The sequence below is a fragment of the Melanerpes formicivorus genome, unplaced genomic scaffold (genome assembly GCF_026170545.1).
Source record: "Melanerpes formicivorus ecotype bairdi unplaced genomic scaffold, bMelFor1.0.p_v2 SCAF_75, whole genome shotgun sequence".
In the NCBI taxonomy this organism is placed as follows: domain Eukaryota; kingdom Metazoa; phylum Chordata; class Aves; order Piciformes; family Picidae; genus Melanerpes; species Melanerpes formicivorus.
Genome location: NW_027142427.1, coordinates 2,405,217 through 2,422,439, shown reverse-complemented (window position 1 = coordinate 2,422,439; position 17,223 = coordinate 2,405,217). Strand labels below are relative to the sequence as shown.

Below are 17,223 nucleotides of genomic sequence, written 5' to 3'. Positions count from 1 at the left end.
AAAAGACCTTTGAGATCATTGTGCCCAACCTATCATCCAGCACTATCTAATCAACTAAACCATGGCACCAAGCACCCCATCTAGTCTCTTCCTAAACACCTCCAGTGATGGTGACTCCACCACTTCCCTGGGCAGCACATTCCAATGGCTATTCACTCTTTCTGTGAAGAATTTCTTCCTAACATCCAGCCTAAACCTCCCCTGGCACAGCTTGACACTGTGTCTTCTTGTTCTGTCACAGGTTGCCTGGGAGAAGAGACCAGCTCCCACCTGGCTACAACCCCCCTTCAGGTAGTTGCAGACAGCAATAAGGTCTCCCCTGAGCCTCCTCTTCTCCAGGGTAAGCAACCCCAGCTCCCTCAGCTTCTGCTCACAGGGCATGCGCTCCAAACCCCTCCCCAGCTTTTTTGCCCTTCTCTGGACATGTTCCAGCAAGTCAACATCTTTCCTAAACTGAGGGGCCCAGAACTGGACACAAATTGAGGAGGAGGTGGGTACTTCCCTGTAACAGGGTACAGCTATGTGATAGTGGAAGGTGTGTTCATAATGTGTTAGTTAATGCATGCTAGCATCACCTCTTTGATGAAGTAAACAGTTTTTGGAAATTTCAAAGATGCTTGCTGCTGCCAGGAGCAGGAAGGACCTTGTGATCTTAACACAATCATTCTTCCAGCTGATGAAGGATCTGATGCATTCTGAAGACTGTCTCATACACCTTGGCTGGGAAAATGGTGTTTTTTACGTATTGGTTGAGATAGAAAAGAAGGGGAAATGGTGACATGGTGTTCCTTAGAGAAAAAATAGTGCAAGTATGAACTGAGGATGAGCTCCATGTGATTTCAGGTGTAAAACTAATTAGCAGTCACAGAGTTTGTAATTTCTTGTATCAGATTTCTGCACTGCCAAAATGCACATTTGAAAAAGTCTTAAAAATTGACTAATAAGATTAGCTGACTAATAATGCAGAAAGTATGTCATAGAAAATATGGTTAAATTTCAATCTGGAAATCAAAACCAACCATAGCAAACAATGGGTTCCTCTGAGCTAAGAACTTTGACTACAGACTTAAATTGCTCAAGATACAACAGATTTTTATTTTATATCTATGACAGCATCATTTCATCCACAGCCTCTCGTGATGTGAGTTGCCTAAAGATAAGTAGTTTGCCTTCTTAGCTTCTTTTAGGGATTGATTTTTGGTTATTTATCTAGGATTAGGAGTACAGGGACTATTTCAAATGCCTCTTAAAATAATGTGGTATTGCAAACAACAGATATAAAATGAGATTCACACACATAGCTTTGCTGGTGGCCAAGAACTGCATTGCAATATGCCGGAAATCCAAACATCCTCCTACTCCCAGAGCCTTGCTGACAGATCTACAACAACTTCTTTCTCTTGAAAAAGCTCCATACAGAATCAGAATAAGAAACAGAGAAGCCTTCTTATGCTGAGAAACTAATGTAATTTATAAAATGGAAGGTGAAATATTCCGTTTTCTCTACGAAAAGCCCCTTTCTTTTTGAAGATTGTACAACTTCAATTAACACCTAGATTATCAAAAATCTCAAAACAGAGAAAATCTTGTCATCCTTGGGAAAACAACAAGAGCAAACCCTTAGGATTGATGTCATTGTTTTCTTGTGTAGCCTTTTAGACCTGCAAATTGTTTGGCTTCTGCCTAAGTACAGGGGTGTGCATTAATGGAACTTGATACAGAAATACAACCTTAGTTCAGCAGATCCTCCTTTGTTGAAAACCAATTAAAAAAGCAAACACAAGGGAATAGAAAAAACAAGTAACTTCTCCAGGGGTGCATTTTTTTCTAAACAAAGCGTATTTTGCAAGTGCTGTATTAGATGCTACACAGTTTAATTAGCTGTTTAGAAAATCAGGTTGACAGTGTCCTTTAATTAGTAGGCATTGACTTACTCCACGTGTATTATGGCATAGTGAATCTTATTAAGATAAATGTTTCTCTCTGAAGATTTACAAAAAAAAATCCACTATCATTTGTTTGCTTACCAGATTGCTCACCATCAATACAGCTGCTATTTAAAATGATGAATTTTAGTCACATATTTAATTAGCTAATAGCTGATCTCACTGTAGGGTCTTGATCCTCCTTACAAGTGTTCTTTCATCCTGAAAAAAAGTCTTTGGTTGTATCTTGGTTTTGAAGTTTTCATTTGAAATTGTCCTTGCTACTTTTGAATCTAAAAATGCAGTAAATTAAATTACTGAAAGTAAGAATCATTGTGAAAACATTTAAAGTTTAGAGTATAATTTTATACCTGCTGCTCATTATAATGTCTTGCTAGAGGCTGTGAATTTAAAGAAAAGAAAAAGTTCTTGAAGTTAGTTTTACCGCTTGCATTGCTGCAGATATTTGCTTTCTCACAGAAAATGATGTGTACTTTAAAAGGCTATTAACTAACTGATGATTTTGGTACATCTGTTTACTGCTGCTCGGTATGCAACCTTCTGACAGAATCTAGGTTGTTTGATGGCCACAGTTGGAAAGAGCAGGAGATGCACTTTCACCTGCGCTGTGCCAAGATGGCTATTAAAAAACCCAAGAAAGATGTGTCTTAATAGTGTCCATAAAAGACAGTAAAGCTGTCCCAGACATCGCTGGTTTGGAAGATGACTTCTTGGAAGATTCTTTAGTATTAGTTGTTCATACAATCTGGCAAATGCTTCTCAATCTCCATGGATTATACCAGTGCATAGAGTGACATTCAAGGGAAAACAGCTCTCTCTTCACAGAAGAGTAACTTCTAAACCTTTTACTTTCCCCATGATTTGCATTCCACCAGGTCAAAGACGATAAACAATAGGAAAGTTAATATACCAGAATCGTATTTATTATGGAGACTTCATTTGCCTAGATTGTGATGGCAGGTATGGTCCTGACAAGTAGAGTCAGTGATGGAGGTGCTGCAGAAGCTTGAGGCTTTTCTATGATACACCTGGAGCAGTCTGGGCAGGGTTAGGGAAACCCAGGCTGCCATTCATTGCATAACACCTGAAGAAGTTCTGCAAGATGCATTTGTCACTGATTTTGTAACTACATGGGGGAGTGGGGGGTGTATCTGCCATCTAATTTGCATTAATTCAAATATGTAAATATATAAATAAGTATCCCTATTGTAAATTACCTTTATTTTATAAGGACAATTTGAAATAATGTATGATCAATGATATGAGTTCCTTGGAAACTGCTATAGGGTGGATGGCTCAAAATCAGAGAATTTGCTCTGTGGAAGCAAAGGGCATGGGGGTACCTAGAGCCTCACAGTGATGGGCTATAATCTACTGCCACATAGGGTAGAATATCCATCAGACTGGTTTTGCTGCTTTCAGTTTCCTAACAAACAGTGAACAGTAATCAAGCTTCAATCTTGATTGAGAACTGGCTATGTTACTTAAAGAAAAAGTATTCTCTGACCTCTGGAGCATGTTATTACTAATAGAAGGGCATAATTGACTTTTTGGATTGACTTTTTTGCTGTTTTTGTCCCATAACAGCATGGATTATAAACCTTATATCCCAGTCATGCAGGCAAGATTCTCTGTTACCTTAGCCCTGCTGTTTAATTAGCTTTTACAATTGGACATTGTTTATATCCCAATAAATGCTGCCTGAGTAAAGACTTCCCCTTAACCAATTATACCAGATGTTTTGCTGTGAAGGTCCTAATTAAATAGCATCTATTCTTGTGTTTGTTTTAAATCCTGCCTATTGTGTAAATCTCTGTAAGAGTACAGTGCTATACTGGGACATTTTACCAACGGTTCTGTCACTCTCTGGTTCAGTGGCTGGTTGCAGCTGCTGCCCTTCAAAGTTCTTGCTTACTGTATGGGAGGAAAGTCCTGATGGGTAAACTTGAGACTTGGGAAACAAAATCTGTCCCATGTTCTACAGTGGGCTTTTTGAGTGATGCTGAGTCATGTATGACCCTCATCAGCATGGTGTAACTTAAAGTGAGGTTACCACTCTAGTGTCCAATTCTGCAGTTTCCAGTACAGAATTTTAAGCAAAAGTGGAATGCACCTGAAAGCCTTCCCCTATAAACATTGTCTAGTTGCAGATTCTTTGCCTGGTTAGTGAGCAGCTCTGTCACCCATTCTAATTTTGTCAGTTTCAGGAATGGTTAAGACAACCTGTTCTAAACAGTGCTGTGCTCACTCCTTAATCAGACTGTGAGTTCCCCTGAACTCCAGTTCCCCTGTATAATGGAACATTACCTTCTGATTTGTAAGCTTTAAAGAGCTTTCATATTCCAGGCGCTATTTCTAAGAGCTGGTTCCTAAATTGCCACCGTGAAATCAGTTTCCTTTCTTTGGCTTAGGAACCACCATCTTAAGTGACTCAATGAGTTCCCAAATGTATTACTTCAATGCAATGTAGAAAGGTAGGAGAGATGCATTAATGGGAACACTGACACAGACAAACCTTAGGAGTCAGAGGATCAAGAAATACACCAGCCTATCTGTGACTCACCAAGTATCTTCACTTACAAGATATACATAGTATGAAACTTTTTTTTTTTTTACTGTGTTTCCTTCCTTCAGACATCAAAGTAACTCTAATTTCATGTTAAAGTCTTAATTTTGAAATTGTCTTTGATTTCAAGATGGATTAGGCAGTAATTACATTAAATTACTTCTGCAGTTTCTGATCAAATACATATACCTGACAATTTCCTTAAGATCTTAATGATTTTTTCTATAGGACCACTAACTCTTAGAATCATAGAATCAATAAGGTTGGAAGAGACCTCAAAGATCATCAAGTCCAACCTGCCACCCAAGACCTCATGAGTACTAAACCATGGCACCGAGTGCCATGTCCAAACCCCTCTTGAACACAACCAGGGATGGTGACTCCACCACCTCCCTGGGCAGCACATTCCAATGGCTAACAACTCTGTGAAGAACTTTCTCCTCACCTTGAGCCTAAACTTCCCCTGGCACAGCTTGAGACTGTGTCCTCTTGTTCTGGTGCTGCTTGCCTGGGAGAAGAGACCAACCCCCTCCTGGCTACAACCACCCTTCAGGTAGTTTTAGACCAATAAGGTCTCCTCTGAGCCTCCTCCAGGCTAAACCATCCCAGCTCCCTCAGCCTCTCCTTATAGGGCTTGTGCTCGAGGCCTCTCACCAGCCTCATTGCCCTTCTCGTTGGTTGGATGTGGAAGATCTTACGGTTGCAAGTTTAAAAAAGTTAATGTATTTTTTTCTACAGATGCTGTATTCAAATATTGAGGGCAGATAATTGGGTGTGATTTTGTCTTACTCAGTATCCACTTCTCAGCATTGCCAGTTATAACAAAGGATACAACTTTGGTAATCATAATTTGAGATTATTTGGTCAAAATACAGGGGAACTAAAGATGCTATGTGATTTATGTCTTCAAACACATAAAATGTTGATTATAAAATATATGATGAATATGGCCTTGGTGTAACAATTCTTTAATTGCTTAATCCAGATCTCTGCCTATCTTAGACTGGTGAGGTTAGAGTTTACATGGGTGGTAGTAATCCCTGGTCATCTTGCTAACCATTATCAGTTACATCTTTGTGCTTAGAGGCACAATGAACTTGTTCACCTGAGTTGACATTATTTGGCCATAGCAGATATATTTAGATTTACCGAACAGTGCTGTTTCCTGAAGGTGGCTGGCTGTAGCCTTGCTTTACTCAGTATGTAGGATGCTACAGGGAATGGCTCTGACTTGTTATTATCCCTGTTCTAAGATCTTTGGAGTGCTGCTATGGGCTTGAGTTTTCCTTATTGTACTATCATTAAAGGCCATTGCTGATAATATTTTTCATGGCAAGGACAGTTGGTGGCTCTGCATGGCTTATGGAATAACTGGCAAGTCAACTGTACAAGTACAATGCAAAACCAAAAGGTGTAAGGTGAACTAGGACCTTGATGCCTGAAGAAACCATCTAGTGCACTGAACTTGAGCTCACAAAAGAACTTAACTACCAAAGTCAATCTACCTGCAGCCTTTGAATTAAGTCCATGGATTCTTTAAAAAGGAGGAAAAAAAAGATCATTGTTAGTCCACATGGCTTAGATTGGCACAGAACTATTTCATTTCTCTCTGAGCACTTGTAGGCCTCATAATATGATAGGAGGAAAAGATGGTTCCTTGCCACTTAGCATGTGAAACAAATCCTAGGGAAGACAAGTGCATATTAGGGTGAGCCAACTGTTTACCATGATCTGCTAACAAATGTGAAAACTAAAAATGGCCTTTCTGCACTGGGTTTTTTATCGTGTATTAGTTGCCATGTGTTAGCTAGCAGAAGCTTACTGCAGTCTAAAGTAAATTCCTGCAATTTCAGTTTACCTCCTGTCTCCCAGCTGCTACATGTGATTGTCTCTCAGCAATTTTCTGCTCCTTTCTCTGTGCCACTGGAACCTTGAGAAACTGTAACTAAAAACAAATCATGAATTTATTTAAAAAGCATGGAACTATCCATTCCTCTGAAGAATTAAATTTCAGTTGGAGGCCCAATAATAAGTCTCAAGACAGCAAACAATTGTTCAGTTAATCCCAAATTAAATTCTGATTTTACCCCTCCCATCTTTCCAGATGTTCACTAGCTACATTGAAAGGGTTTTAACAGAGGCAATGCTAAAAAAAAAAAAAAACCAGATTAAAAGGTAGAGAAGAATTGTAAAGTTTATAGAATATTAAAATGTGATGCATAAAGTGTGTCTGCATACAAAAATACTGGAAAGAGTATGGAAAATGTCCATAATAATACATAAATGTCAACAGAAAATGAGTAATTAGATATTAAATACTTTTCAATAAATATGTGAAAACCTCAATAAATACATGAAAACATCATGTCTTCTAAGCATGGGTGTACTAATCACTGCCACCAGGGCTACATCAGGATCATGATGACCCTTTGGAAGCATCCATAAAATAACAGCTTAGTTAGCAGCTACAGGACTAGAAAGTGCTTGTAAGGGCTTTCATCACTGAGGGCTTCCAGGGAATTGCAGGGTTCCAGTGCAGAAGAGGTCTTCAGGCCCTTTCTAGATGCCTCTGAGTGGCATGGAGTTCTAGCTTAGTATGATGCTTCAGGTTTGAATTTCCTAAAGTGTCTTCATCCACGTGACCAAATTTCAGGAGAACTGACTTTGCTCTTCATCTTTCCCAGATAAAGTGCACTTTTATCTCATACATGTCTGTACCTTTGTCACAGGAGCTTAAAAATGAAGGTTCTTTATTTCCTGAAAATAATTGAAAAGTATCAGTTTTGTAATAGTTTTGTAAAAGTTTTGCCAAGGTTTACTCTTGTTCCTTTTTTCCATTCTGCACCCAGGGGGATGGCACTGACCTGTCTTTCTTCTCCTAGTAAAATGCAAGGTACAGGTGCATGCTGGTAACTAGACCCTCACCAAAGCTATGCCCTTCTCAGAGGAAAAGTGAGAGGGGCAGGGACTGAGCCTGAGAAAGTCCCACACATTGCTGGTACAAACGTCAATGTGCTTGTGGAAAAGTGGAAAACCAAGGTAACGCTCCAAGTCCTAGAGTCACAACTCGCTCATCTTCGATACTCAGTATGGTTCCTTCAGGCTGACTGTTCCTCTGTGTAATTACACAATATTGACGCATATCCACGAGGACAATCGTTAGGAACAAACAGTTCAAAATATCCATAAAATGTAAAATTAAAAACATTTTCAGGAGTGAAATGAGATAATGTTTCGCTTTCATGGGCACAAATTGATCCACGTCTTGTGATCACAGCGTCTCAGGTTTCATCAGTTATCTCAGCGTAACTTTTTGATTATTTCTGAAGTCATGTACGGAATGAGGGGAGACATAGTTTGACCTTTCCAGACTTACTGCATTTTAATTTTTCCTATGCTTAAAAATAACAAGAAAACCCCAAGAGGTAGTATTATTTTTGTATAGAGCATTTGAAGTTATACTAGCCACGTTCAGAATACATTAAAGATACTGTCCTGACACAAGACATTTACAATCTGCTTTTAGATATTACATAACTAATGAGAGCAATACATGCTGGAAGAAGAGAAAGAGTGGATCAAGGTTACAATAATAAGATGATAGCATTCCTCCACCAGGTATGTGTGCTTTCAAATTTACTGCAATTTTGCTACCTCACTCGAGGCTTAGGTTTTTCATTTGGGCTTTCTTTTTTTCCTTTATCAGATTTAATTTTCAGTCTGAATCCACCAGACCATAACATCCTGTCTAAAAACTCTGGCCAGACTTTTTGGTTAATTTTCTTCCAAATTTATTTTTCATTTGGATTATGCCTACTCTGTCTGCACAGCCAACACGAATGGCCTGTTTGTAGCAGGCTCTTTCTCTGACAGTAGTCAAAGCTGAAGTACTGATAGAACACACCCTTGAATGCATGTACTACTTTATTCTACAGAGAGAAAGTGATATAAAAAAAAGAATAATTACATGATTTTATGCTTTTTTTATTCAGATAGTGATAGGACTAGGGGGAATGGAATGAAGCTGGAGGTGGGGAGATTCAGGCTAGATGTGAGGAGGAGGTTCTTCACCATGACAGTGGTGAAACCCTGGAATGGGTTGTCCAGGGAGGTGGTTGAGGCCCCATCCCTGGAGGTGTTTAAGACCAGGCTGGACGAGGCTCTGTCCAGCGTGATCTAGTGTGGGGTGTCCCTGCCCATGGCAGGGGGGTTGGAACTAGATGATCCTTGTGGTCCCTTCCAACCCTGAATGATACTATGATTTCTACACAATTACACCTGGACTTTTGAATGCCCACTTTGGAGAACCATGCCATACACCACACCACATGTGGTGTGTGAAACACATGCAAAAGTCATGTTAATACTCTGTATCTCCTCATTCTCTCCCAGCCTTAACAGTCACTTAAAAATGATTTGTGAAAAATCAATAGTCCACCCTACTAGGCTTTTTTGTAACGTGTAAGAAAGGGTGGGGTTTGCCAATTTTTTAAACCCTCTGAAAATATCAGGATTGTAAAATTGGATTTTTATTGATTTTCTTGGAAGTTCTTTGAGGTTTTGACAGATAAGCATTGACAGCAGCCACCTCTAGTTGAATTGAAAATATTGAATCTATTATGCAAATCATTCTATCTTCAACACATTTGAATTATTCTCATGTTAATAAAAAAAGAAGTTAACAGAAATCTTTTTTTTCTCCTTACAGTCTCCACTCTTGTGGTATTCTGCTTTCTCACATTCTTTAGTCACCACAGAGTCTTGCGGGCTGCAGACAAAAGATAAACACAACAAAAATGTAAGTATCTAATGTTTCAAGTACAAGCACAGATAAAAAGTAAAACATGCTCCTCAAGTCCTTACAGATTATAAATAAATAGAAAAATGGCACAAATCTGCATTCAGAAAAATCATTTATTTCTCAATATTTATAATGGAGTTGTCAGTCACATTATTTTTTATGTAAATTTACCTAAGCTGATGAATCATAACTGAATTATTGACTAATCTTCCTAGTTTTGGACAGCATTTCTATTTTCATTTCCATTGCCTCAATTTATTTGCATTTGTTTATATGGTGGATTTTAAGAGTCCACTTCTGAACCCATAACTAACACAGCAAGAAGAGGGGGAGTGCTTCAAATCACTTTCAGTCCAACACAAGAAGTGGAGGCAAAAGACAGATCAGAATGAGACAACACAAGTCACCATGACAGACAGTAATCTTGGCACACAGCTGACTAGTCATTAGCATTCCTTCAGTAGACATCACAGCACAGGAGATTTTTAGGGAGGGATTTGAAGGAGGAAAATTAGGTGAGTGGGAGTGAGAAGCAGCAGTGAGGGAAAGCATGAAGGTGCTGGTTTGAAAATGTAACAAGTAGCAAGTTATTACTGAATGAAATGTGTGGGGGGAAGACGTTGCCTTCTCTATAGGATATTAAAAGATGATGGGGTGGGAATAAGCTGTAAAGAGCCACAAAAGTGAAGTAGCTCTTGCTTGCTAAGATGCTGAAGGAGGTGGGGGATACACTGAAATATAGAATATGGCTGAAACAATGATTATGATAACCACGGCAGCAGTGTTTTGCAATGGTGTTCTGTTATACTTTTGTTGGTTTGGATGTCCAAAATTAGATTAACTTTAGAGGGGCAAGGACCAAAGGCATCTTTGTACTAATAAGCACCCCTCTGTATTTTCAGGTGCTATAAAAATGCATAAATAAAAATAAACAACTGCTTCTCCTCACTACCATTCCCCACATTCTTCAGCCTTTATACTTTAAGTTACACCATTTAGTTATCCTTCTATTTTCCAAAGAATTTTCTCTATGAACTTTCCAGTTCTCTCCTGTCAAATTATCTTGCTGTTTTTGGAAAGACAGCCTATCATCTATATTTAACACCATTTCAGTTTGGTGAGGTGACTACAACATAGCATTAAACTCAGACTAAAAAAAATGAGTCTGGCATTTCTAGGTTTTTCAAGTATGTTAACTCAGAAGAGCTAATTTGACTGGAAAAAGTGCTTTCCTCCACATGCCTTGGATTTCAGTAGACCTTCTTGCAGGTAACTGAGTTCAGTTAATAGAATGGCAGTGAGATGCAAAAGGCCTTTGCATTAGAAGTAAGTCTCTCAGAGATATGTGAATAAAGAGGTCATCTGGAGAACTGATATGGAAGGTTTCTCCACAGGCACTTGATTCTTAGAAATTTACAGATGAAAAATGCTGCACGAGTATTAATAGATGAGAATGAAATATGGATGAGGGGCCACTAAAGCTGGAATAGCAAGTAGAACAAAGAGAATAAGGGGATGTGGGGACATGATAAGAAACCAGACTTGAGCTGCAGACTTGGGCAGGAATGTCTTAAGATATATTACAAAAAAAAAAAAAAAAAGGAAAGTTTAAATAATGAAAAGGTAAATAATCTGAGAAAATATTTGAAAGAGGACTGGGATTTGACATAGCTAACAGGGAACCTAGAAGAAAGTGGTTGTAGCAGGATAAAGGATGACCAGATGCAAAAAAACGTCCTAGCCTCTGATACAGATATGATCACCTTTTCACAGAGAAAGCCAGACTTGATAAAAGACTGGGCAAGATAAAAGGAAAAGAAACAATCAGGCTAGGTTTGTGTGAGAGACAGACAGGTGGTAGGTCCCTATAATGCATGCACATGGAGAAATTCATGGAGTGACTGTTTTTGTCTGTGTTAAACCTGAACTGGCACTGATGATGTTTCCCAAACGATGTGCATGAGCATTTAATATCAACAATCAGCCAAGAGATCTGAATGGACAGAAGAAAAAGATCACAGTACATGCAGCATATTCTGAGGAGGGATGCCCCAGCAACAAACAAGGGCACATGACCTGGGTGATCTGCAAGCCAGTATAAGGGGAGGATGTGTGGTGTGTGCGCACACTTACTGTAGTTCACTGTCATCAGCAAGAGTATGATAAGTGACCACCTATAGTTTATGAACCCTGCAGAGCAAAAAATCTGGAGCAAAGAACAGTATACACAATCCAGTATTCTTCTGTGCAAGGATTCATCTTCTAACCCCATCACAAAGCCCCTTTGGTACACCACCATAGACAGGTATTGCATCGTATTACTGTTACAAAAACGTGGCTAAAGTAGTATTACATTAGCTTATAGAATATTTAAGTAAGAAACCGAGACTGAAGAGAAGTAGATGAAGGAAAGAGGCCTCAGTGCCACTGAAAAGCAAAGGAAACAGCAAAGGAAGGGAAACCACAAAAATAGATGCTGCAAAAATAACCAGAGACCGATGAACTGAAATGGAAGGAATGGGCCTGCAAAAGCCAGGGACTGACCCTACAAAAAGTCCTAAGCATGTAGAACCTGCAGGTATTATCCAACTGAGTCTCATTAACAGCACTTGAACTACAGCAGAAAAGACACATAGCAAATAAGAGAATAAGGTAAAGTGATGTTTAAAGAACAGAACTTTAGATGGAGAAAGATATAATTTTACCTTCCGTGATTTTTAAGCTTGGAATATTTCACTGACTAGTCATTGGTCCCTACAAAGTAATTACATTAATTTACTAGCTGTAAGGAAGCAAAGCTGTGTGGTAGCTACAAACACAGTCCTGTTTTCATCACTTAGTGCTTCATGCATACTGACTGTTTCAGTTTTAATAGGGGTGCATTTACAGAGTCATAGAATGCATTGGGTTGGAAGGGACCTTGAAGGTTATTTGGACATGTCTAACCACTCTGCAGTGAACAGGACATCTCCAACTATATCAGGTTGCTGACACAGGTTGCTAGACATGGGTCTTCAGGGATGGGGCTTCCACCACATCTCTAGGCAACCTGTTCTAGTACTTCACCAACCTGCTTGTGAAAAAATTCCTTTTTATGTCTAACCTAAATCTACCCTGCTCTAGTTTAAAACCATTGCCCTTTGTCCTATTGCTGGAAGCCCTTCTGAACAGTCCTTCCCCAGCCTTCCTGTAGGTCCCTTTCAGATATTGAAATGCTGCTATAAGGTCTTGCCAAAGCCTTCTCTTCTTCAGAAAGGGAGGGAAGAGGTAAATAATATGAAAGAGGTAAACAATATGAAAGAGGTGAGTAATCTGAAATATTGTTTATAACAAAATAAATAATGTGAAATTAATGAAGAGGTAAGTCTTCATCCCCACATCTGCCTATGTGTGTAAATACCCATGATTCTAGGCCTTGATGCTTGCAACACTGTGCCTGTCACATGGATAGCCTTGCTTCCATGAACTTGGAGATCATTTGCGTTGGGGATATACAGCGAAGCTTCCGTCTGAGGCTTCCATTAGAGCGACATGCATGACCAGACCCAACCTACTAAGATCTCCTGGGGAACACACAGATAATTAGCCCCTTTGCACCAAGACTTCATTGGTGTATTTGCCACATGGTGAGTGTCACCCAGTGGGGCTGTGAACACACGTACACAGAAACCCTCCTGTCCTCTGGAAGCATCACTGTATTTGCCATATGGTCAGGCTCACCTGCTAGGTCTGAGAGAGGAAGACAGACGGGCAACACTGACACACATAATGAAGCTTCCTGCTGGGCTGCCTTAAGAAATTATAAAAATAATAATAAAAGTTGACATAACTGCCACATGATCAGACTCACCTGCTGAGTTTTGGGGCAGGGTAGGGTAGTCACGGACAAATAAATTTGCCATCCCTGCCCAAAGGGTGTCTCCTCATGCTGCCCGTGCCCCGCCTCAGCACTTTAGGCTGGGAACCAGAGCGGGAGGGATGCGCTGCCTTCCCCTCTGCAATGACAAGAGACCTCACCCACTCACCCAAACAGGCCGCCATGCCCCTCTAGCCCCCACTCCCCTCCGGGGTGCAAGGCTTAATTGTTCCCTGATGTGGGTGGCTCATGCACCTCCATAACTAAGCTCTCCTCTTTGGAGCCCCGTGATTACCAGAGGGCCAGCCCCGAGTCCCAGGCGGGGGCAGCGAGGCCCGGGACGGGGCTCAGGTTCCCGGCTACTGCCCCCTCCTCCGGGGCGCCGTTACTGTAATTGCCTAAGTAGGGCAGTCCCCAGGGAGCAGATAACAAGCCTTTCCTTCCCTGGGCAAACACTGCTTGTAAACATCATCAGCTAGAGGCACTGAGGGGCAGGCAGCGGCGCGGCTCCGCTCACGCACGCAAGTTCCCGCCTCTCACGCAGCGCCGGCTCCCCGCGCGCACGACTGCCCCGCCCATGAGCACCGCCAGGCGAGGACGGAGTGGATGCTTCGCGCCCCTTTCCTCCAGCCCGTGTCCCTGCCCCTGCCCTTGCCCCGGCTCCGATTCCGGCTCCGGCTCCGGCTCCGGCCGGGCTCCCGGGGAGCCGGTGACGCTTTCCACGAGCGCTGTCCGTCAGCACTGCGCTCCCGCCGGCCCCCTCTCCCTGACGCCATGGCGGGCTGAGGGCGGGAGGGAGCGGGCGCGGGACTCCCCTGGCGCTGACGTGTGTTGCCATGGCGACGCCCAGGCAGCGTCTGGCTCCGTGTCGGGGGGTGGGGGGATGACAACAAATATGGCGGAGAGGAGCAGGACGGCAGAGACGGGTCAGTGCCAGCCGCAGTCGCCTGGGCGGGGGGGAGAGGGGAAGAGTCCCCCTTCTCCGTGGGCTTCTGGCAGGAGAGGGGGGCCTGGCTTGCAGCAGAGTGCAGGAGACGGAGCCCTTCTTTCAGGGGGAAGGGAGGGAAGCGCCTCCTGGCCGAGGGCACTGAGGTGGAGAAGGGGGGCCGGGGCAGAGGCCCCTGCCCAGGGAGCTGTGGAAAGAGGGTAAGGCATCTTCCCTTGAGGGATGAGGAGCGTCGTCATGGGGAAGAGGTGGTCGTGGGGAGTCCTCCGTTCAGGCCCCTTCAGAGAGGGAAGAGTACCCAGGCTCTGTCCGAGTGGGTTCGGACAGCCCTCCCCCGCTGCGGGAGGATGGTGAGAAGGTAGCAACCCTGCGTTCCCAGTAAACAAACAGCGGGGGAGCCCCGGCTGTGCAGAGAAGCCGGAAGCCGGTGGTGGGGTAACCTGCAGTGTGCACCATCGTGTCTGCACAGGGGGCAAAGGTGGTGGTGCTGACGAGCAGAGCAAAACGGTGGTGCACAGGAGTTCCCCTCACACAAGAAACCACCACCTGTTTTATTTAAAATGAAAAATTAATATGCAAAGTCTTGGGGTTGGAATTTGAACTGCATCACAAGGCTGATAGCTTGAGGGCTGACCTGCAGATGCTGCTTGGCCTGCCCCAGGAAGGTGCAGGGGCAGCATGCTGAGCACCTGACATCTCACATACCTTATTTTGAGAGGGACTCTTTAAGGAAGGTGCCAGATGTTAGCCTTCCTATTCAAGATGCATTAACAATGGCTCTAAGTTTGTCAGTGAAACGAAAGTTTTCTGTTTCCTTCTCAGTGATAATGTTCCTCTAGATACGAGGGTTTTGCTACTGTAACAAAACACAGTTGAGGCCTTTTCCAACCCCCAGGAAAACAGAAGCCCCCAAAATAAGTTATGAAAATTAGTTATTAACATCTGGAGGATGAAGCACAGATAATGACAATTTTTCTGAGTGTTTAATATGCACAGCATCATACATAAATTATCTGGGTTCTTGGACCAAAAATTCATTTTCAAAGCCTGCTGTGTTAGCTGCTGTGTGTGTGCATTTCAGCCTCAGAGGTGGCTCCAAATGAAGATGCATTATCCATAGCACTGATTTTGGAGTTTTGGACCACTTAAGCTGAAAAAAAGTGATAAATAGGTGAAATAAAGTGATAAATGGGTGTTGCGCTGTGGGAAGCAGTATTACAAAGGCTACATCTAAATGGATTGGCCATAAGGTTCTTGAATTCCCTGTGTTCAGCCATGCTGTTTATGAACCCCTGAAACCACACTGTAAAGTTTATTATACATTAAACTTGTCCAAGAGACAGGTGATTATTTTCATCCACTGTGTTGTGCAACATTACTGAAAACAGCTGATGAGCTCTGACTGTGCTGTGAAATGGGGAACAAATCTCCAGTGGCTGTTTGACTTTGTCAGCTTTCCTACCTACTTCATCTAACTGTGCCCGTGACATTGTCAGTAACTTTTTGGACATCTAATGTAGCCTTCTTACTCTTTCTAGATTAGCACATAATCTTACGTTGTGTTCTCTGCTATATCTTTTAAATCTGCAGCCTTGCAGTATTTGCTTTTTATTTTTAACATTGTCTAGAACTTTTCCCACATCAAACCACTGCAGCTAACTGTTAAGTGATTGTCTCATAAATTTTATGTTTCAGCTTGTGCTGAAATTGTGTTTTGTTTCATGTTCCTGATACATGTTCACTTAACTTTTGCAATGCCTGTGGCCATTTGCAAGTCTTGATTGGCAGGTCCTTCACTTTTGGAGAAACCACATGAGCAATTAAAAATGCAAAGAACCACAAAGATTTTGCCAAAGGAAAGTAAATCTGTTAATCTTTCTTACACTGGTAGTTGTACTTATGCTTTCTGTATATATAAATATTCTCATATTTACATTCCTTTCTCATGTACGTTTTTGGTTCTGGGTCAGTTTTACTACATTTTAAATTGTTTTTGGTTCATCCAAAAGGGGGAACAGGACACATAGAACTGTGCAAAGTACTTCAGAAGGATGGACTACCATCAGCTTTTATTGTCTGTTCAACAGCATTGTTTTCTGTATCATGGTTTCAAATGAGATTGAGACTTGCTATGGAAGGTAGATTATCTCACATCTGTCTACGCTGGAGTTTGTATTCTGGTGCTATCCTCTCTGGACTAGACAAGACATCTGGTCTAATCCAGTAAAGTAGTCTCTGTGTTCTGATGTTTGGTTAGAGCACATCCACTTGCTTTACCCTGGATCAATCAATCAATCATTTCCCCCTTGCAGTGTGCTCCTTAGTCCTGAGCAGTTTTTTGGGAATGTTTGAATCAGCATACTTGCCTGTTTGGGTCTCCAGCCTTCAATTGTCAAGCTGGGAATCCAAATTAAAAGAAATGTAAGTCATCGCAAATGAAGTCTGCAGGAGAATGAAAGTGAGTAAAATGAGTTAGTTACTTTCATGAGCTTCTTGGCTTGATTTCCAGTTGTCCTGCTCAGATGATCTTGATTTTTCAAACCTTTGAAGGATACAGGGTAAACCAATATGGCCACTTTAGTTAAGTTTCTTCAAAACCAGATCCATGTTATTTTTCCAGTAATGTAGCAGAGAGGACTTTATTAGCTTCTCTAAAGAATGTATAAAAGTAGGTCAAAGTGAGTACAGAATACCTGTATTAGCTAAATTTTTGATCTGTGAATCAGATGGGTGTGTTCAACTTTTCAGACATTGATCTGGCTAAAATTTCACTACTTACCTCATTCTCCCCAGGTTCCTCTTTTTCTTCTAGGCATCTATATTACCTAAAGAAGACTTGCATCCAGAGGCCTTAGGGACCAAAGCATACAGGTTATCTCAGAGTTCTGTAATAGTTTTCTATCTGAGGCAGCTGCATATTAGCATGGATTGACAGTTCTAATATGTCTTATTCCATGGTTGCTAGTAATTTGTTAGTTAGTTAGTTAGTATTTCTGATATTTCATTGAATCATTATTGCTGAAATAATAGTGAAAGGGGAAAAAAGGCATTTGCTCGTGGTACTGGACAGGATATAAATATATGTCTTTAGACCAAAGATCCATGTTA

The 17,223-nt window shown here is 41.5% G+C and overlaps 1 protein-coding gene across 4 annotated transcripts in view; it reads left to right on the top strand.

Annotated features, from left to right (window-relative positions):
* The first annotated feature begins 14,035 nt into the window (after positions 1-14,035).
* Positions 14,036-17,223, top strand: part of BEND5 (BEN domain containing 5) — a 1,094,864-nt gene continuing 1,091,676 nt past the window's right edge. For all 4 annotated transcript variants that reach the window (XM_068163846.1, XM_068163845.1, XM_068163844.1 and 1 more), the window contains exon 1: positions 14,036-14,095. In XM_068163846.1, coding sequence (XP_068019947.1) covers positions 14,053-14,095 — 43 coding nt within the window. In that variant the 5' untranslated portion in view covers positions 14,036-14,052. The remainder of the gene's footprint in view (positions 14,096-17,223) is intronic.